General features: G+C 52.2%; 1 protein-coding gene across 2 annotated transcripts in view; it reads left to right on the top strand.

The window, feature by feature from the left end:
* Window positions 1-18,758, top strand: part of PRKCB (protein kinase C beta) — a 114,160-nt gene that overhangs the window by 42,098 nt on the left and 53,304 nt on the right. For both annotated transcript variants that reach the window (XM_032197900.1, XM_032197899.1), the window contains exons 3-5: window positions 3,832-3,914; window positions 16,840-16,951; window positions 17,834-17,962. In XM_032197900.1, the coding sequence (XP_032053791.1) occupies window positions 3,832-3,914; window positions 16,840-16,951; window positions 17,834-17,962 (324 nt within the window). The remainder of the gene's footprint in view (window positions 1-3,831; window positions 3,915-16,839; window positions 16,952-17,833; window positions 17,963-18,758) is intronic.

Below are 18,758 nucleotides of genomic sequence, written 5' to 3'. Positions count from 1 at the left end.
TTTGTTGGATATAAATGACTCAGGACGTTTGTAGCTCACCAGTGGGATTTGGTAACTTTATTATCATATAATAAGATTTACAAATTAACTGTCTAATTAGCGACCTGGGAAAGCTGCTGCTTGTACTGTAGTTTCTACGCTGACAAAGATGCAAAAACTCTGATGTGATGAAACCAAGCACGGCGTGGGAGTGCCCGCCCCAGCGGTGCTCCGTGGGGCTGCCGGTCCTGCTGCCACGCTCGCAGGGGGGAAGCACCTGCTCTCTTTACACTATCATGCACGAGTCACGAGAGGAAAGATCTATCACATCTTCTTGTGTCTGCCGGGTGAGATGCACGCCCATGAGTCGAGGCAGGATTACCTGTATAAGCTCCTATACCTGATTAATTCTCTTGGATGGTTTTCTGCAGAGACTTAAATTCACCTAAGCATGCATGAACTGTTTGCATGGATTTTTTCAAGGCTTGAAGAGCTTCGTTTGAAGCGTTGGGTGCAAAGCCCACACCACTGCAGTCAGCAGAGAGCCACTTGCTTTGGATGCATAGGCAAGCATTGCACTTCATCATCCTCAAATGGATTTTCCTTGCAATCTGTATTAATATTGATTGCTGAAGAACCTGCTACTCTTGCTAAATATTAGGTCACCACAAAGGTGGCCTGCAGTGACTTTGAATATCATTTACTTAATTGAACTGTAGTATGGAATGTTTTCAGGACGCTGCAATCATTTTTCCACTTGGAGAGAAAATACTGCATTTCTAATACATTCTTTAGGTCCCTGCTCAAAGGGCAGGAGGTGTTAACTGGGTGTGTATATTTAATGCCTTCTTTAATAATTAAAACTCCTCAATAAAACCTTGAAAAAATAAGGGGAGGTTGTAATGAGAATCTGGCATGCTTCTGAGCTTCTCAGGCATTGGCTTTCTAGTCTCTTACCGCTAGAAATGGGTATTTCACCTCTTCTGCTCATGCACGTGGAAAGGTGAAATGAATGTGTTCTGTTTTCACGGTTTCTGTCGAGGCAGGAGCGAATAGGTAGAGCAGGGCTTGTGTGTGCTTCACTCTTGCTTCAGCCATCCTCCCGGCTGTCTGTAAGGATCAGTCACTCAGTGTTCTCCTTTCCCTTACTTCTTTGGTATTCCCTCCTTGTTTCCCCTTATCGCCTAACTTCTGCCTGACAAACGAAACGTGTCATGAGCAGAGCGTGAGAAGCCACTGCAGATCCTCCATGCACAGCAGTACTTAAGGCTTGAATTTTTTAATGCTTTGTTTTTAAACCAACTGCAATCAAACCCCGCAGTTCCACCGATGTGCTGAACCTCCTGGCTGTGCGATGCAGGCTCCAGGGCCCGATGCATCTCTGTTACGGTGCTGGCGCAGCGGGGCCCTGGTCTCGTCTGCCTGACACAGGGGCTCCGGGAGCGTTGCTTCGAAACCAAAGCACCACGGGTTTCTGCCAGAGCAAAAATAGAAAGGTCAGATTTCTGACTTTCCATGAACTGAAGTCAAAGCCACAGCCTGCCCTCTCCCTGTTCAGGGGAGGTGTGTGTGAAAAGTAAAACAGAGAATACACAGAAATAGCTGATTTGGAGAAGTTCTCCTCTAGCCTGCCCTTACAAGGGGCAGAAGCCAACCTTGCTTTAGTCCCCGTGTACCTCGGGTGCTCGGGGCTGCTGGTGGCAGTGTCAGGGGAGGGCACTTGCTTCAGCATGGTACTGAATTGCAGGAAATTTGTCACCGCGTGCAGTGCTGGGTTAGGTGGGGTGAGCTTTGTGCTCGGGGTGGTGCTCCTGTTACTCAGGAGGGCTTTCCACAGAGCTGCCCTGGGGTTAGCTCAGCAAACTGGCCGTGCACCGCGTTACGTGGGGCAGTTGAGAAAAGGAAGGAGTGGTTAGCCGATGGAAGGAGTGTGGCAAGAAAACCTGTTGCAATGCCCAGCAGCTTGCCGTGGTGGAAGAGGTGCAAGGTTGCTTCTCCCTGGGGCAGAGCGGGGCTGGCAGGGTGCACAGCAGTGTTGCTGAGAGCCCTGAAGGTAGGGCGAGCACACACACAACTGCTTTTTTTCTCCTCCAGCCACAGCCACCCCCAAAGGCAGGAAGGTTATTTTCCCCAGGCAGGAGCAAATGTCGCTGTCCCCAAAGTGCAAAAGCTGCTTAGGGGCTGGGGAAGGTGGAGCTCTGAAGGGCTTGCTTTTCTTTTTTTTTACCTACTCTTCAGGGTCAGGTTTGCATTCACCAGCCTATTTTATATGGCACAGAGGAAAGGCATTTGGCAGGCCAGCCTGGTAAGCTTGCTTCTTCAGCCCAACCAAACCACCCCATCTCTGCTGGGAACCTCCTGCAGCATCAGTGTGCAACTCCCGACAGTGCCCGCGCTCCAGCGTATCAGGGAGGCTTATTGAGTTTATACGCACACTTCAGGACAAATCTTTGCTAATAGAGTTCTAATTTCTTCCTTCCTGCTTCCCAGATGCTTCTGTCTGCGTATACAAATGACAGAAATGGTGAACAATGTTTTCAAGAAATGTTTATTTGCTCAGAAAAGCAAGCGAGAGGTCCTGTGAGGAAAGAGATCCTGGCAGCTGCTCTGCCTCTCCAACCTTCTGTGTTTGTTCTTTTCATAATGAAAAATGTGAAAAGGAAAATGAATTTAAAACTGTGTGTAGCAGGACACGTTAAGGGGATTGTGGGTTTAATGGGAAACGTCACTTGGTTTCTCCTTGTTCCTTAAGAACAATCCTATGTGGATGCAGTTGAGACCTGTTTCGTTGAGGTGTGCCTCAATTTGCTTTTCGTGCTCAATTTCTCAGAACCCCCTCAGCCAGCGCAGCTCGTCTGTTGTTGCTCTTGCTTTTGGCACAACTACAGCCCTTGGGAAAAGGATGTAGCAGCAAGAGAGCCCTGAGACACAGCTGAGCTCGGTGCCCAGGCTTTTCTCACACAAAGCACAGCCCGGCACGGCTCGGCTCTGCTAGGAAAACCAGCAGTCCCCGGGGCAGGGACCGACTCCTGTGAGCGGTGCTGCCCGTGGCAGTGGCTGGTGCGGGTGGCCCCTGGGTGCCTGTTGCTGCAAATGAGGTGTGCACGTGGCTTGGGGGGAAAATTAGCCTTTAAGTACAGAGCGTTGGCTGCACAGACTGCAAAACAGTGCTGGCAGCTTCAGATTAGCGTGCGCTGTCAGGGTTTGCTGGTTTAAGGGATGTGGATTTAGCTCCGGATACTCATGCTTGAAAGTCTGGGTGATGGCACGTTGGGATTAATTTACTGTGCTGCTCCCAGAAGATTGACTTTGTCATCTACGTGCGTGTGTGAGGAGGGAGAAGAGGGAGAAGTACGTGTCTTCTGGTCTGGCAAATGGAGGCTGTGGAGTTACTAAAGAAAAGCAGAGCTGTGGGAGGAAAATTGCCCACCTGTTCTCGTCGGTACAGGCTTCCATTTTTGGACACATGAACTTTTCAGCTCAGATATCCACGTATGCCAGTTACTCCCTCTTCTCATACATGGGGGTGACCTCAGCGCGTTTTCAGCAAGTGACAGTGAGCTCAAAGTGAATGTAAGGGTCCCCAGCCCTTCTCTGATGTTGGTTCAACATTTTGCTTCTGCTTAGTTTTACTGAAATGCCTGATCCCTTTTGACAGTAGTCGATAAGGAAATCTGTAGCAGAATTTTAAATCTTAAAAAACAAACAAAAACAAAAAAAAAACCACTGCCTAGAGTCCTAGATGTCTCTTCTCATAAATCTACCTAATTGCTTTTTATTTTTTCAGTTCTGGATTCATGTGGTGCAAAATCTCAACATGCCACTGATGCTGTCCCTGTCTTCTCTCTACAGTTTGCTGCTTCGTCGTGCACAAGCGGTGCCATGAATTCGTCACCTTCTCGTGCCCTGGCGCTGATAAAGGCCCTGCCTCCGATGTAAGTAACGGCCCAGTGCCACGAGTGGTGTTTGGGTCGTTTTGTTTCACAGCACTTTGGAGAAGGCATTCCTCTGGCTTTCTGGGCTGACGACACTTCAGTGACGCTATTTCACGTGTGCCTCTAATTCACTGTTATCATAGCTGTGTGGGCTCCCGGATATTTTGAAACACTCAAAATATTTTCAAATCCCCCAGTAACTTGCTCTCAGCAGCTCAGGGAGAATGTGCAGGAATCCAGAGACGTTTCAGTCTGGGACAACAGCCGACAGCCTTACCCCGTCTCCCCTGAGTCACAGCCTCAGCTTTCCCATCGAGGGGCTGCCAGGAGAAGTGATGTTTTATGTTTCGGGTTAATTAACAAGCACAAAGCACTGACCACTAAAAAGATGTATTTATCTTCCTGTGGATGACTTTAGCCAATGTGCCCTGAGCTGAAGAATGCTCTCTCTTCTGGCAAGGCTTGGCTCGATGTGTTGATCAATTCCTTTTGTCATAAGTGGTATACCTGGAAGAATTGGCTGTCATTTAAAAGGTGCTTACTGTGCTGGAGTTAAAAGATGCTTACTAGACTGGAGTTAGCCTCAGGAAATATGCCTGTCCTTGTTCCTCCTCAGCTCATTACTTTTTTTGAAGGCATCACTGCCCCGCATTGTTATTTAGGTGTTGGTTCTTTGCTGCCCTGTGTTTGTTCAGCGTTAGCGTTCCCCGTGGCCGCAGCTCTCAGCTGCTCGTGTGCAGGTTCCCCGGTGCCAACCTGGGGCCCTTATCAGGAAGAGCAGGCGTCGCTTTTTCAAGACTGTTCCGTATCATCTTGCAGGTTTAATTAAGCCGATACATATGTTTGTTGGTCTTCTCAGGAAAAAACCTGAAGACACATGTCGTGCTTGCTTGTGATTTGCATGGTGGGTGTTGCCTCCCAGGCTCTGACTCCCTCAGACAGAAAACACAAAACTCACAAGGCAGCATCATCAAGGACAAAAAAAAAAATACTGGAAAATACCAGTTTAGATGTGACTTTCAGAAAGCAATAGTGGTGTTCCTTTAAACCAAATACATAAAGCAAACACAACCAAAAATGCAGAACGCCCCCCCCTCCCCTCGCCCCCTCCCAAGCCAGCTGACTTTAAGTCCCCATCCTTATTTTCACAAGGGTGTAATTTTCTGGTGGATCCCAGTGCTTTCGGGGGCGAGTGACAGAGCTGGAGTAGCAAAGCAGAGCTCACTCAAACCTCTCTGCATGGCTCTGCCAGCGCGTTTCAGGTCTGTCTGGCAGTTTGTGTGTTTTACCGTGGAAACTGGCTAATTTGGGGAACTGCTAGGAGAAAAGAGATTGAATTGGGGAAACTACAGTGCACCAGAACTCTCACCCTTAAAAATAGAACCAGTGGGAGCAGGAAGTGCAGCACACAGCTGAAGGTGGGGGCTACACGCACGTTGTCAGTCGCCTTGCCCGGAATGGGGCTGGTGCTGGGATCTGGGGAAGTGCCACTCGCCCGGCTGGCAGAGAGGGGCAGACCGGGGCAGGGCGCAGGACAAGTGCTGCGGGTCTGGGGGTGTTTGAAGCTGGGATATGTCCTGCCCGGCCCTGGACTCGGGGCTCTTCCCTGGCCCACAGGAGATGTCTGCAGGGGGGACAGAGTCTGTTCGTGCCGGTGGGACAGAGTCTGGGGGGGCACAGAGAAGGCTGAGTGTCAGTCAAGGTGTTCTGGGATGCTTTGCCAGAGCTGCCTTGCTTTTCTGCCAAACCAGAATCCAGGCTTGCTGTCTCCCCCTTCTGCCTGACTTCTCCTTCTGTATGAGTCTTCTGGGTTTGGAGCAATCCTGGCTGGGCTTTGGTCCCAAAGAACCAGCAGGGCAGCTCCATCACAGAGCCGGCATCAGGGACCCTGGCAAGCAGTGATGGGTGGGCTGCTGCCTGACACCCCCCGACCCCAAAACTGCTCTGGAGGCTGCTCACTGTGCCTCCAGCAGAGCAGTGACTTTGTCCCAGTGCCCAGCCTGCTCCATGTGTACAGTCTTTCAGGTCAGACTGCATTTCTGCATCAGCACATGGGGGTCAGGAGCTGGACTGGAAGCAGACCTCTGAGTGCTTCACAAGGGCTCACCTGTACGGGCAGCTGGCTCCGTGGCAGCAAGGAGCACACAGCCGGGTGACAGTAAGGGAGTCCGTGCTTTCTTGCAGTGCATCTCGCTTTAATATCTCTTGAGGCTCATAGTCGAGTCCCAGCTTGAATTTCACAGATTTCTTGGGGCGTGTTTGCTCGCAGCTCCTCAGCCTCAGGCTGCACAGCACAGTGCCCTCCAGTGTGCTGAAGTCTTCCTGACAGCACACCTCGCTTCCAGGGAGGATGCTCGGCGTCAGTGTGCTGTCGATGAAGGAAGAGGCAAATGCAGCTCCTGGGTGTTCCCAGGGCTGAGGGCAGAGAAGCTGCCCTGCTTGGCACCTCCCAGTTCTCCAGGCTGGGAGATGAGTGCTGGGAGCACTGCTCTGAGGCTTCTTGGTTAAGGGCGGTCAGGAGCATGCTTTGAAGCATGCAGGGCATTAAGCCCATGAGTAGCAAGCCCTTCTTTTACAACATCTCTTGCAGTGGCTGTTAGCTCGGCTCTCCTCATGCAGAAACTCTGCCAGAGGCTGCACTGCCCTGCTGGGACGTGGTGCTCGTTGCTCTCCTGGGCTGCACGGTGGGACTCGTGTGAGCTTTGATAAGCCCACTTTTATTTCCACTTCCCGACAGACAATTAGTCAAGGTACTCAGTGTTGTTTTTAAATCCCCCCCCCAGCACTTTACATACGGCTATTGCTTTTCTCACGGAAGGCTCTCAGCTCCCCAGGGACTGCTGCTAATTGCAGCCTATTGGTAGCTATTGAACCTTACAAATCAGTTAGTGGAGGGGAAAAGGAGATGCGGTAGAGATGCTAACCTAAGGGAGACTGGTGAGTCCCCAAATGCTCCGGTCCTGAGGACTGCTGCTCCGTGGCACTTCTGTATGAGGAGGAGGGTCCGGAGCAGCCGCTGTGCCCATCTGACCACGCTGGCCTCGGGGCAGCCCGCAGCATTATTCCCAGCCCCAGTGGCAGACGTGCCCCCGGCCCGAGCCCTGGCAGTGCTGTGACAGGCTTTGCAGCGTGCAATTTCTCTGCAGCACGCTGCAATTAAGCCCGTGGTGACGAAGAGGGGGCGAGGTCTTCCTCCCTTGCACGGGGAGGTCTCTGCTCACCCACCGGGCTTCCTGTGCCGCTGGGAGGATGCCGAAGAGGCTGGGGGGGGGCTGGGGGTGTGTGAGTGCAGGAGGCCCCGGGGGCTCTGAGTCACCCCCGGAGGCACCCGCTGCCTCTGGAGCCTGGGCTCTGATGCTTGTCGTTGAAATAGCACTGAATTTATGTGGCTAAAAACAGTGCAAATGGTTCCCCTCTGCTTCGCCTGCCCGAGGGTCTTGGTGTCAGGGCCAAGGGGCATTGGGAAGCTTCTCTGCCTGCTCTGACAGTGACGGGTGGCCCAGCCCAGGGGTCCCCCAGGCACCTTCTTGTCCTGGCACTCTGTGCTTGGGTAGGGGAGCAGGAACATCCCTCAGCTGCTGGGAGAAGCACAGCCCAGCCTTCTGCCCTTGACACCCAGCTCCTTTTTACATTGTGGTCTTTATACTTTATCTTCTTAAAAGTCTGTTAATAAATGAGGGAAAACCTTTTCATCCCAGCACAGGAATGTGCTCTTCTGTATGCGCTCTCCTGTGCCAGAATTCAGCAGGCAGGTAAAGCAGCAGAGCTGCTGCCACCAGCGGTCCCCCTGCTGCCACCCTGTGCTTGCCCAGGGCCACTCGTGAGCAGCCAGCACGGTGGAGGCTTTGCAGGGCCCTTTGCTGCTCAGTAGTGTCACGCCGTGAGATTCCTTCCAGCTGTCGGCTGAGCTCCAACGCGGGCACTTTCTCTCCTCTGTTCTGTCATCTACAACTCATAAAGAAAATGGCAGCAAGACCCACTTGTACCCTGCAGACCCAGCTCAGGCTACGAGATGTATGTCATATATCTAAAAATATATACGTTTAGGTATATATTTAGATATTTGTGTGTGCAGAGGTGCAATCTATGAGGCTGCTGTAGCTGGAGGAGGAGATGCTGCTTGAGCAGAGCCTGGAGGCTCCCGTCCCGTCTGCCTGCAGCAGCAGGTGCTGGCTGCTCTGGCTGCAGTGGCTGAGGCTGGGCGCTGAGCATGACATGGGGTTGGCCGGGGGTCAGGGCAGGACCCCAGCACTTTGCTCCCACTGTCCTGGACATGCCCGGAGCACTGATGCAGAGCATGGTCCTGTGTTCTGGCTGGTGCCAGAGGGGGTCTGCTTGCTTTTCTCCAGCTAAGCATAAAGCTAAAGCCCATCTGGCTCTGGGTGCTGACTTGAGGTCTGTTTGCTTGAGGTCTGGGGGCTGCAAATAAGTGCCAGGCGGTATGAACGAGTGGCTAGGGCTGCTGGGAGCCGCACACTGCCCCCCAGGTGCTGGCCTCTTGCCCCTGCTGCAGCCCCGACCCCGGGGCACTGTGTGGGGCTCACAGGTGGCAGAGCTGAAAACTGCCCGACATGGTGCCAAAGTGGCAGAAAGGTGCCAGCAAATGCAACTGCAGCCGAGGGAGATGGAACGAAGGATCCTGAAATGCTGAAACCACTTAACCTTGTTCAAGGAAAATGGGCTTTGGCAGTGGGAGAGCTGCGAGCCAGATGCCACCTCCCGAGCCGCGCGCGGGAGCTGGGCAGCCTGCCCACGCAGGCACCGCTTCCTCGTCCTCGCTCATCATCTGGACAGCAGCTCGCAGCAGGCAGCAAAGGCAGCAGGAGCCAGGGAGATGTTTTGCCCATTTCTGTGCGGTTTTGGCTGGGGGTCGATGTCCTGCTTTCTCCCCACCAGCCCTGCCCAAGCTGGCGGGAGCAAGGGGAAATGAGGAGCATCTGCCAGCCTGGTCCCGGCCCCAGCGTGCAGCCCCCTTGGCCGGTTGATTACCAGCAGTTTGCCTCCACGTCCGACTGTGGGTTAACTATGGGCAGCCTCTGCCTGGAAAGGGAAGGGTCTAACTTAAATCTGAACTGTCACATTTTTAGAGGTGCCACTTGGCACCAGGACATGCCTAAAGGCCCCGGATCACATTATCTGTTGCTTGCTGTTATTGCTCAGTAAGTGTTGCCACTGTGGCTCCTCAAACAGACATGTAAAGGCTGCCCAGCTGGTGTTTGTTCATTTTAATCCATTATTTCCAAAAATGGAGAGAGGAATGCAGATGCTTGAGACTTAAAATAAGGAGCAAAACTGGCCCTTTTGTACCTGGATGTTATTCTGTGAATCTCTGGGCGATCCTCTGTTTTGTACTCCTGGATGGCTGTCAGGCAGGATTTAACAGGGAGATGCATGCAGGGCAAACTTTATTCCTTCTGCACTGGCAATCAAGCTTCTTGCAGCAATCTAATCCTTAAGAAGCTTTGAATCAGGAGACAGAAAACTGCTTTGGCAAACAACAATGCCCTGTCTACATTGGGAATCATCTGGGGACAGGGCTTCCTTCTGAACTAATGCAAAGCTTGAGTTTTCCTCTGCTGTGTTGTTGCTAATAACCATGGCATGAGTCTAGAGCGACCTGTAATTATGTTAAACACTGATAGAATCTAGGTTGTAACAATTTTAGCTATGTTTTTTTTTTTGGTCTGTGGAGCAATCTGGTAACTGTCATTCCTTTCACAAATACTAATATCCAATTAAATCTTGCAGAAAGAATGAGTTTAATTTATCACATTTGTTTAAACCTTACAGTATGTTCTTCATTACAGTGGGACACGTGATTTTGCTGAGCTGGCGAGGGAAGAGCTCCTCTCCCCGAGATGGCATCCCCATGCTCAGCATCCACAGGGGTGGCACGGAGCAGCAGCTGACAGGGGCTGTGCTGTCGGGGGCTGCAGACACGGAGTGCAGCAGTTTCAGCCAGGTCCTGGGTTGGTCTGGGACTTGTAAGCCCAGCTGGCTGCTGGTTCTCATCCCCAGAGCTGCTGTATGCTGGTATGCTGGCCACAGAGCCCATGGAAAAATATATTTTAAAACATCCTGACTTTTCTCTGTATCTTTTAGTACTTCGTAGTTACTTCAGGATCAATGAAAAAAAACATTTTGCATCCTGTGAAGTGCTTGTGGTACATGTGGATGCTTAGTTCTAAGCAGCTGGGTGATATTAGTTACTTAAAACTATTGTCTGTTCAAAGCCAAGTATGTGCTGAAGTGTTTTATGGGACGGTGGCTTGTGCATGTCTCAGGCATATGGCCCTGGGAGGAGGCTGACATTTTCCACTTTTCAGAGCGTAACAAAACTGGAGAGCAGTGAAATGTCAAAGTCTTTCTGTTATCATTGACTAGTTCTGCTTTGGAGCAGTTTTCTGTTTGATCTGGTTGTGTTTGAACCTCCTGGAGGAACGTGCATGTGTTTAACCTTGCAAAGCCTACAGAGTATGAGTCTTCCACCCAGGAGAGGAGGACTAATTATACAGAGATGATAGCGCTTTTAAGTAATAAAAAAAAAAAAAAAAAAAAAAAAGGCTTCTCACAATGGAGCCTGAAGCTCTGGATACAAATGCTGGTACTGAAGCTGCTGGGGCTGCTTTCATGCTAGGTTGGTCCTAAGTCACGGCAGGATTTTTTTGCTTTTGATGTCTGGAGATGTTCCAGTGGGTCTGTGTTTTGACCATCAACATTGCTGAGGACAGTACGTTTGTTATGCAGCTGAGTAGCTGAAGACAGTGGCGTTTTTGCCATTTACTTCTGTAATTCAGCCCAAATGTGCCCCGTGTTGGGCTTTGGGGTACTGATGCTTACAGCCACACATTGTGCCCGTGCTGCACTGTGCTCAAACTGCTGCCTGCTTGCGTTCCTGCTGAAGGTTTTAGCTTTGCCATAGTTTTCATGTTAATGTAGTTGAAACCCTTATTAACGCAAACGAATTAAGCTGCGCTGTTCTTTATTACAAGCTCTGACACTCCTGTGTTCTCCTGTTTGCAGGAGGCAGAGTTAGCATGCCCATTCAAGCTGAAGTTTTCTGAAATATGGCAAGGTCTTCAGGAGCTGAAATCAGGCATGTATAATGTAATGCAGTTGGCAAACCTAATTATAGTCAGAGCTATTAGTAGAATGCATAATTATTTAAATTGTAGACAAAATAATCATGAAAATGACCTTCTTTGCATTATCCTGTTAAAGGTCATCTAATCAAGATGCATTAATAAATATCCAAGTTGCTCCAGGAAGATAGCAGGCCACTGTAGCTTCGTTTTGATTTTGCTTTTAATTTTTCCAGCACTTGCAGCTTTAGGATAGGATAGGATATCTGCAGTGCTGCCGGTGCAGCACCCATGGCCTGTCCACACTCTCTGCTTGCTGGAGGCAGAACCATTTCATCTTTGCCTTGGACTCCTTTTGTGAAAAGACCCAAAATTGGGTGTGTGTACTGAAAAATGTGTTGTCATTTACTTTTAGAAGAAGATAGAAGCTTCATGGGGAAAGCTAGAGCTGTGGCCCTCCTGGTGCTTCCAGCGTCAGTGTCAGTGGGTGCTCCTTGTCCTGCATATGCCTGTTGCTTTGTGCTTTCTATCAGCAGCTGCCACGCCAGCACTTGTAGCAGGGGCAGGGGATGTTCCTCCACTTGCCAAAGCTTGCATTATTCTTTGGAGCATCTGGGTAAACGTGTGATGGCAACAATTAGCAGCGAGCAATCAGCGGCAGCAGAAGCAGACGCCGCCTGTGCTGCCCGAGAACCAGCAGCTCCTTCAGGTTTCTGCTCTCCGGGCTGCGTCCAGGCAGTGGGGGCTGCAGCCAGCCCCTCCGTGCAGGACGGCAGTGCCTCGCCACAACTTGCTGCTCGCTTTCATTGTGCTAATTAACTTCTCCAGCTCTCAGCGGGTGCCATCTGCCCCTCGTGCGAGGGCACATGCTGGCTCCTCCTGCAGGCGCTGCGGGCGCAGACGGCCGGTGACAGTTCCTGTGGGATGAAGATGTATCGGCGCTGCTCCCTCCCAGCACCTTCTGCTGCTTCCCTGGCTCCGCCAGAGCCGAGTTCGTTCGCCTGCCAGTTTGCACTTGTCTTCAGCCCTGCAGTTTGAAAAGCTCTTCTCTCGTTTCCTCGGGGAGCTGTGTGTGTGTCTCGTTATGTCTGTTAAGATTGCAGCCTCCTGTTAAATGACTGGGTGGGAGACTGAGGTTGGGTCTGCGCCCTGCCTGCAGCCCCAGAGACCTCCTGGCTTGGTTTGTGCAGAGAAAAACAATCCAGGGGGCAGAAGGGGATGGTGGCATATGTGCCCACCTGAGCAGCATTGGTGAGGGGCATCCAGAAGCCCCGTGTCCGGCAGGCTGGGGTGGTTCGGAGGCCTCCCAGTGCCATCGGGCAGTCTCCAAGCTGCAGCTTGTGCAGACAGGGCTGGGGGAGCCTGCTCCGTGCAGCTAGCTTAAATAGGAACAGTGGCTCTCACACCATGCGAACGATAATAAACATTTTTAAATAATGCTGAGATGCTCGTGCTGCTTGGGGAAAAAAAACAGAGCTTGTCTTTTTGCTGCTCGGTAAGCGGAGTGTATTTTATTCAGTGTTGGCAGCAGCAAGAGAAGAATAACTGTCATCTGCGTCCCTTTGTGGTTGTCTGACTAGCAGATGAGATCTTTTGTCAATAAAAATGTATTAAGTTGCTGCAAGCTGCCAAGGAAAGCTGCCAAGGGCAGGTTCTACCTGCGGCCATGTGTTTGATGCCGAAGCAGCACCAGCTGCGATGCTCGCGGCCGTGCCTGCTCAGCCAAGCCCCCGGCCCTCCAGTGCCAAGGCCTGGTCTGGCTGCAGTGCTGTGAAAGACAGAAGAGCAAGAGAGCTGGAGGCTGGGGATGAGCAGCTCAGGGCTGGGATGGAGCCTGGGCGCAGGCAGGTGCGGAGCCGCACCGTGCACAGCCCGTCCTCAGCAGAAGCGCCAGTCCCCACTGGGGTGGCCGCAGTTGTCTTCAGTCTGTTGCCCCCCGGCTGCATCTGGGTTTCTCCAGCAAGATCGTGTGCAGGAGGAGGATGCTCCTGGAGCTTTCTCGTTAGTGTTCCCGATGCCTCACACACAGTTATCCTCCCTGGAGGGAGCGCAGGCTTTGCTTTCCAGTGTCACCTTCAGAGTCGCTGCTAGGTCGCTCCTGTGCCTCTGCTGTGAGCTGCTCGTTATGTACCACGGGGGACTTTCCCTGGGGGAAATGCGGGACCAAAATGCAAGGTTTTTGATTTCATGTCCGCGGGTTGGGATTCATTAGGTGCAGACAGCAAGCTGTCACCGTGTTGTACGCGCTCTGCTATTAAGCTGCCTAAATTGCTATGAAATTCACTTGAAAATAGTCTCTTCACATGAGCTGCGTTAATTCTTCTTCAGCAGCGATAATTTACGGCTTTCTCTGCAATGAGATATGGAAAGCAGGGGCACATAATTTTGGAGCAAACCTGAGTGGCTGTTCTGTAGAGTCCAGCAGATTTTGTCAGTACAAAGGATTAAAATAGCATCACCATCCTCAGCCTGGATGCCTGCATCCCCGAGGAGAGGAGATGGCTGCGCGCAGCTGAAGGACAAACGGTGCCGTGGTGTGGGAGAAAGCCACGCGAGCTGGGCCTGGGATTTTTATTATTTATTTTTTTTATCGTCATGAGGAAAACAAAGAAACCTAAGTGCCCTTCATGTGTGACTTATTTTAAAGATGAACCCAAGTGAGCTGGATATGTTTTTAAAGTATTTTATGGCTCAGGCTTCTGGGCCCAAGGAAGGCTCTGGTCCCCCCTGCCTCTCACCTTCTCCCTGTTGAAGCCAAAGGCATTTCTTGATCTACATCTCCTCTTAGCCAGGCAAAGCTGAATTTACTGTAGAAGGAAATATAAGCCCAAACAGCATCCAGTGCAGTGTTTGCAGTTCTGGGTGCAACAAAGGTGCTCTGCTCACACCCTGTTTGTGCCCTGGTGCTGGGTCTCTGCTGCGGTGCTGTCCTGGCAGAGCCCCCGGTACCTGCCAGGAGCTGCGGGTGAGTTGTCAGAAGTTGTCAGATGGTTGCTGCTCCCAGCTGCCGGCCGCACGCCCGTGGAGAGCAGCGGCTCCTGCAGCAGCCCCCATGGGAGGCAGTCATCCAGCGGGCTCGGTGTTGGGTACGACCCTGACGAGAGGCAGAGGTGACGACTGAGATCTCTGCAAGTCGGAGATGCAGTTCTGCAGTAGCTCATCGCACACCAGAAGCCTGCTGTCAAGCCGAGAAGCAGGAGCCTCTCTGATGGGTAGGGACCTGCCGGTACCGCTCAGAGCCAGCAGCTGCTCCTCTTGTTCCCTGGCGCACGTGCTGACCTGCTCGTTTCAGCTCCCGTCCTCGGGACATGCAGGCATCTCTCCGCGTGGAGGATGACAGATCTGTGGCAGTGCTGATGAGAAAGGTCAGAGCTTCTCAGTGCAGTAAAACACTCTTAATGGCATTTTCTAATTCTGCTCCAAAGAAAGCTTTTTCTGTCCTGTTCTTTGGGGACCGTGCTGCTCTGGTAGGAGTGAAGGAGGAGCAGATTTTCTTTTCTTGGCAAACTTCGTTTTAACTGTTCTTGTTTTAAGTCTCTCAGCATCTGCATACGCAATGATCTCGTCATCTCTGTCTCTGCGGTACAAAAATAGGCTCTTTGTGTAAAGACTTCAGCCTTGATGGAAAATGATACCCAGAATTTCCAGGTTCTGGCACGTTCCACCACACCAGTGAGGGTGAGGCAGGTCCCTCCCGCTCCCTTGTGCTCAGGGAGCAGCCGTACCTTCCCCGAGCCCGTTCCTCTGTCACCCTCGTGCCCTGCTGGGCTCCAGCCCTCGGCTGCCTCCAGCTGCCAGGTCTCTGCAAACCAGCCCCTCGGGGGCGGGCAGCAGTGTAAAGTCCCAAATGCCCCAGTGATGGATCTGGCGTCCTCTAAGCAGAGGATCCCTGCCCCGCAGCCTCGGGATGCTGGGGGCTGTTCGGAGATGCTGTGGCTGTTCCACGGCAGCACGTCTTGCCGCTGAAGCGCTGCTCGCTGCGTGCTTGGATTGCCTCTCTCTGACTTCTTTGAAATTCCCAGTTCCAGGGGGAATTTAAAGTCGTTTGCATGAGGTGGAAACTGCCTCACTTTGCATTAAGCTTGTGTTTTTTATGAATGACTAAAGCTTTCATTTGCCTAAACAGGAATATCTCTATCTAGAAGGGAACGCAGCAATTGGAGTGCTTGGGGGCGATTCCTCCCCGTGCCACACGCTGCGGTTTGGCAGGCCTGTGGCTCGTGCTCGAGGTGCCCAGGTGCTGCTGGCATCACCCCGGTGCCATGAGGGCAGGGATGGGCGGCCAATGCCCCCCAGCTGGGGCTGCTCGGACCCAGGGGTAGCCTTAACATCAAGGCTTAGGTTTTATGTGCTTACTTGCATCTCTGGGGAAAGTAAAAGGCTCTTGAAGGTACACTGTTACTTACCAAACTGTCTTTTTGGTAGCTGGAGGTTGTCAGGAGATGGGTGAATTGTGAACCCTCTTCTCAGGCCTCCTGTCACACAGCTGACAGGTGAGGCATCCTGCATTCGGTATCAACAAGAGGTTTGCTTCGGGTAAAACGTGAGAGATTTCCAGCTTCAAGTGCCATAAATTTGCTGCAGCTTGTACCTAATCCCTTGCACTTAGCAGGTTGAATTAAATGAAGCTCAATTGCTTGTCCGTCTTTCTGGTATCGCTCAAGTTATCTGTGATGTTGAGAAATAATAGAGAATATTAGTGGTTAATGCAGCTGAAAGCTTCGGTGCAAGAGTGGTAGGAAAATTAATTTAAGGGGAAGGTACTGTACTGGCAGCTATGTCATGCTAGGCTCTGACTCTGCTCTTTATTTATTTACTTAGCCTATAGTGTCCCGAAGAGGTGACTTTCCTAATGCCTGGGCACCTTTCCAGGCCATTAGAAAGCCAGTCAGCTCAAATGACTGAGCCAGGAGCTGTGCCTCATCCCTAACCTCTAAACAATTAACCGGAGATGAAATTAAGCCAGCCGGCACTTGCCGTGGTCTCGCCCTTGCTTCAGCTCTGCTCCCAGAGTCTGAGGAGAGAGGTTTTTAAATGTGACCCCCCTCAGGTTGGGGGCGTTTTGCTGAGAGCCTCTTGGCTGCCAGGGACCCTTTTTGGCAGGGCAGCGGGAGGCAGGGGGGGCCTTGGGGCCGGACCCCCACTGAGGCACCAGGGTCACCGTGGGAGCTGGTGCTGGCAGGGCGGGGACATGCTGCTCACAGAGCCCAGGAAAGGCAGGGGCTGGGGCGTCCTGGTGCTCAGGGCTCCCTGAAAGCAGGGTCCTGCTTGCGAGGCTGCACAAAACTGTAAAGGGGCTGCAGTAAACCATTGGCTTGGCATGCAGTGCTGCAGGAGCATCAGCAGTTGGCTTTAAGGAAACTCCAGATATTGGAGGTGCTCCTTATGCTGCTCAACTCCCCCAAAACGTGCTGGGGAGGGTGGGGTATCATGGCACAAAGAAGTTTACTGGGTAGTCTTAGTACAGATGGACATCACGGGTGCTTTTTCTTGCTTTATCCCACTGGGTTGACGTGCATTTGGGGCGGTGTCCAGGCCTCCTCTTGGTTCTCTACATACCAATTTCACCTGGTGTTTGCTGTGCTGAGACCAAGTTATTCAAAAACAATAAATCCCTAAACAAGCCAATGCCTTGCTTTTTCATTGTTATAGCAACACAGAGAGAGAGTAATAACGCTGGATCTTGGTGGCTGCTGGAAAAGGTCCACATCAGTCGGTGGCTGCTGACTGAAGTCCATTAACGGCACCTCTGAAGCCAGCTGGCATGCGGAACGCAGAGAACAGAGGTTCCCTGCCAGCATTTGATGCGAGTTTATAATCTTTTTCTTCTGTTTTCCTCCTAGGATCCCCGGAGCAAACACAAGTTTAAAATCCACACGTATTCCAGCCCCACCTTCTGTGACCACTGCGGGTCGTTGCTGTACGGGCTCATTCACCAGGGAATGAAATGTGACAGTAAGTGCTGGAACCGGCGGCTGCAGTTGCAGCAGAGGAGGCAGAGCAAGGGGTGGGGGGGCCTCACCTGGCGGCAGGGCCTGGGGGTGCCACTGGTACCCAGAGAGCAGGGGTGGAGGTACCCAGTCCGCTCCAGCACTTGGGTGTGCAGAAGCCCTACCTCAGGCACGGGAGCAGCTGGGGAGTTACACGGAGAGAAGATGGGGGATGGAGGAAGAGGGGGGATAGGGAGAGAGATGAGTTATTTTCCAAGTCAATCTTGTACATTCCTATTTAAAATGACTGTGACTATGCAGCGTCTGCTTACATGCTTACGCCGTCTGCGGGGAACAGCATACTCTGGTGCTCACCATGTGCTGGTTTTCTCATAAATATAGAAGCTTGCTGACTGTTATGGGAACAGTGTATTCATTATCACCTTAAAATGTTACCAAGTAGAACTGAGTTAGTTGAACATATATATATCTATATATATATATATACGCGTATATACACAGGTAAAGGCATGGGGTATTTGATGTTCTTTATCAAGTCCTGGTGAACCCAGCTGAATCCCCAGCATTCAACCATGGGTGGGATGGAAGAGAAGTCTGATAAATCAGTAAAATTCTTGAGTAATTAGAGCGAGGGCTACAAACCCTGCAGTCTCTAGGCGAGATCCAGGGATGCTGGTGGGGCCCTGTCTCTGTGCAGCGCTCTGCTGGAGCCCCAGCTCTCCGGCTGGGTTTGGAGGTCTGTTTGCTGCGTGTTTGTCCCCAGGTCCCTCGCAAACATCCTCACTTAAAGGGAGAGGGGTTCTTCCACCCAGCCCACCTCAAACTCCCCTTTGAGCTGTGGCAGGACGGCAGGAGGTGCTGAGCAACCCTTTCCTTCTCTCCGCAGCCTGCATGATGAACGTGCACAAGCGCTGCGTGATGAACGTCCCGAGCTTGTGTGGGACGGACCACACCGAGCGCCGGGGCCGGATATACATCAGGGCTGACATCGAGAAGGATGTTCTAACCGTCGTAGGTGGGTGTGTGGCACGGGGGCGAGCCCTGGCCACGGGCTTTTCAGGTCCCGGGAGGGAGGGCTGGGAGCTCCTCCATTCAGCTCTGCCCCGTGGAGAAGCGCGGTGTTTGTTTTGTGCTGTCCGTCTGAGAGCCAACGTCCATTTCCCATTATCTGTCCATGCCTTTAACAGTGTCTGGGCCTCTCGGTGGGGATTTGGGATGGTGTTTTTGCCTGGCTAAAGCTCTGCAGCCTGCACCCAGGGCTCTGGAAGCTGCAGTGTGCCACCCATGCCCAAGGTGTGTGCTGTCATCCCTGCTGCCCTGTGCTGTGCTCCTGGGGGACACAGCGGCCACCACCCCACTGGTACCCGCTGCCATCACCCTGGCTGTGCCCGGCGAGCAGTGCCGAGTGCTGCTGCTCTATCACAGGCTCAGCCCTCAGATGTGTGGGGCCGGAGCCACAGGCAGGTGGCTGGGGACCGCAGGCAGGAGCAGGGTGCGCAGCAGTTCCCTTGGAGGTGCCTGAGAATGACTAGGGCACAAGCAACCTCAGCCTTGCATATGAAAATTATTTTTTCCCTTAAAGGAGAGTTTCACTGGAACACAAGACTTTATTTCGCGGCAATACTGCTCTCTCGGCACCTTGCTCCAGGAGACAGGCAGGACTTGTACCCAGCCTCTCGTGGCATCCAGGAGTGGATGGGCACACAGAGCTCCCAGTCCCACGAGCACAGAAGGCTCCCAGACACCGAGGTGGTGTTCCCGTGGCTCAGGAGGCAGGGCAGAAACTCCCTCAGCCCTTTCTGTGCAGCTGG

The sequence above is a fragment of the Aythya fuligula genome, chromosome 15 (assembly GCF_009819795.1).
Source record: "Aythya fuligula isolate bAytFul2 chromosome 15, bAytFul2.pri, whole genome shotgun sequence".
NCBI classification, from domain to species: domain Eukaryota; kingdom Metazoa; phylum Chordata; class Aves; order Anseriformes; family Anatidae; genus Aythya; species Aythya fuligula.
This window is presented reverse-complemented; position numbering and strand designations above follow the sequence as displayed.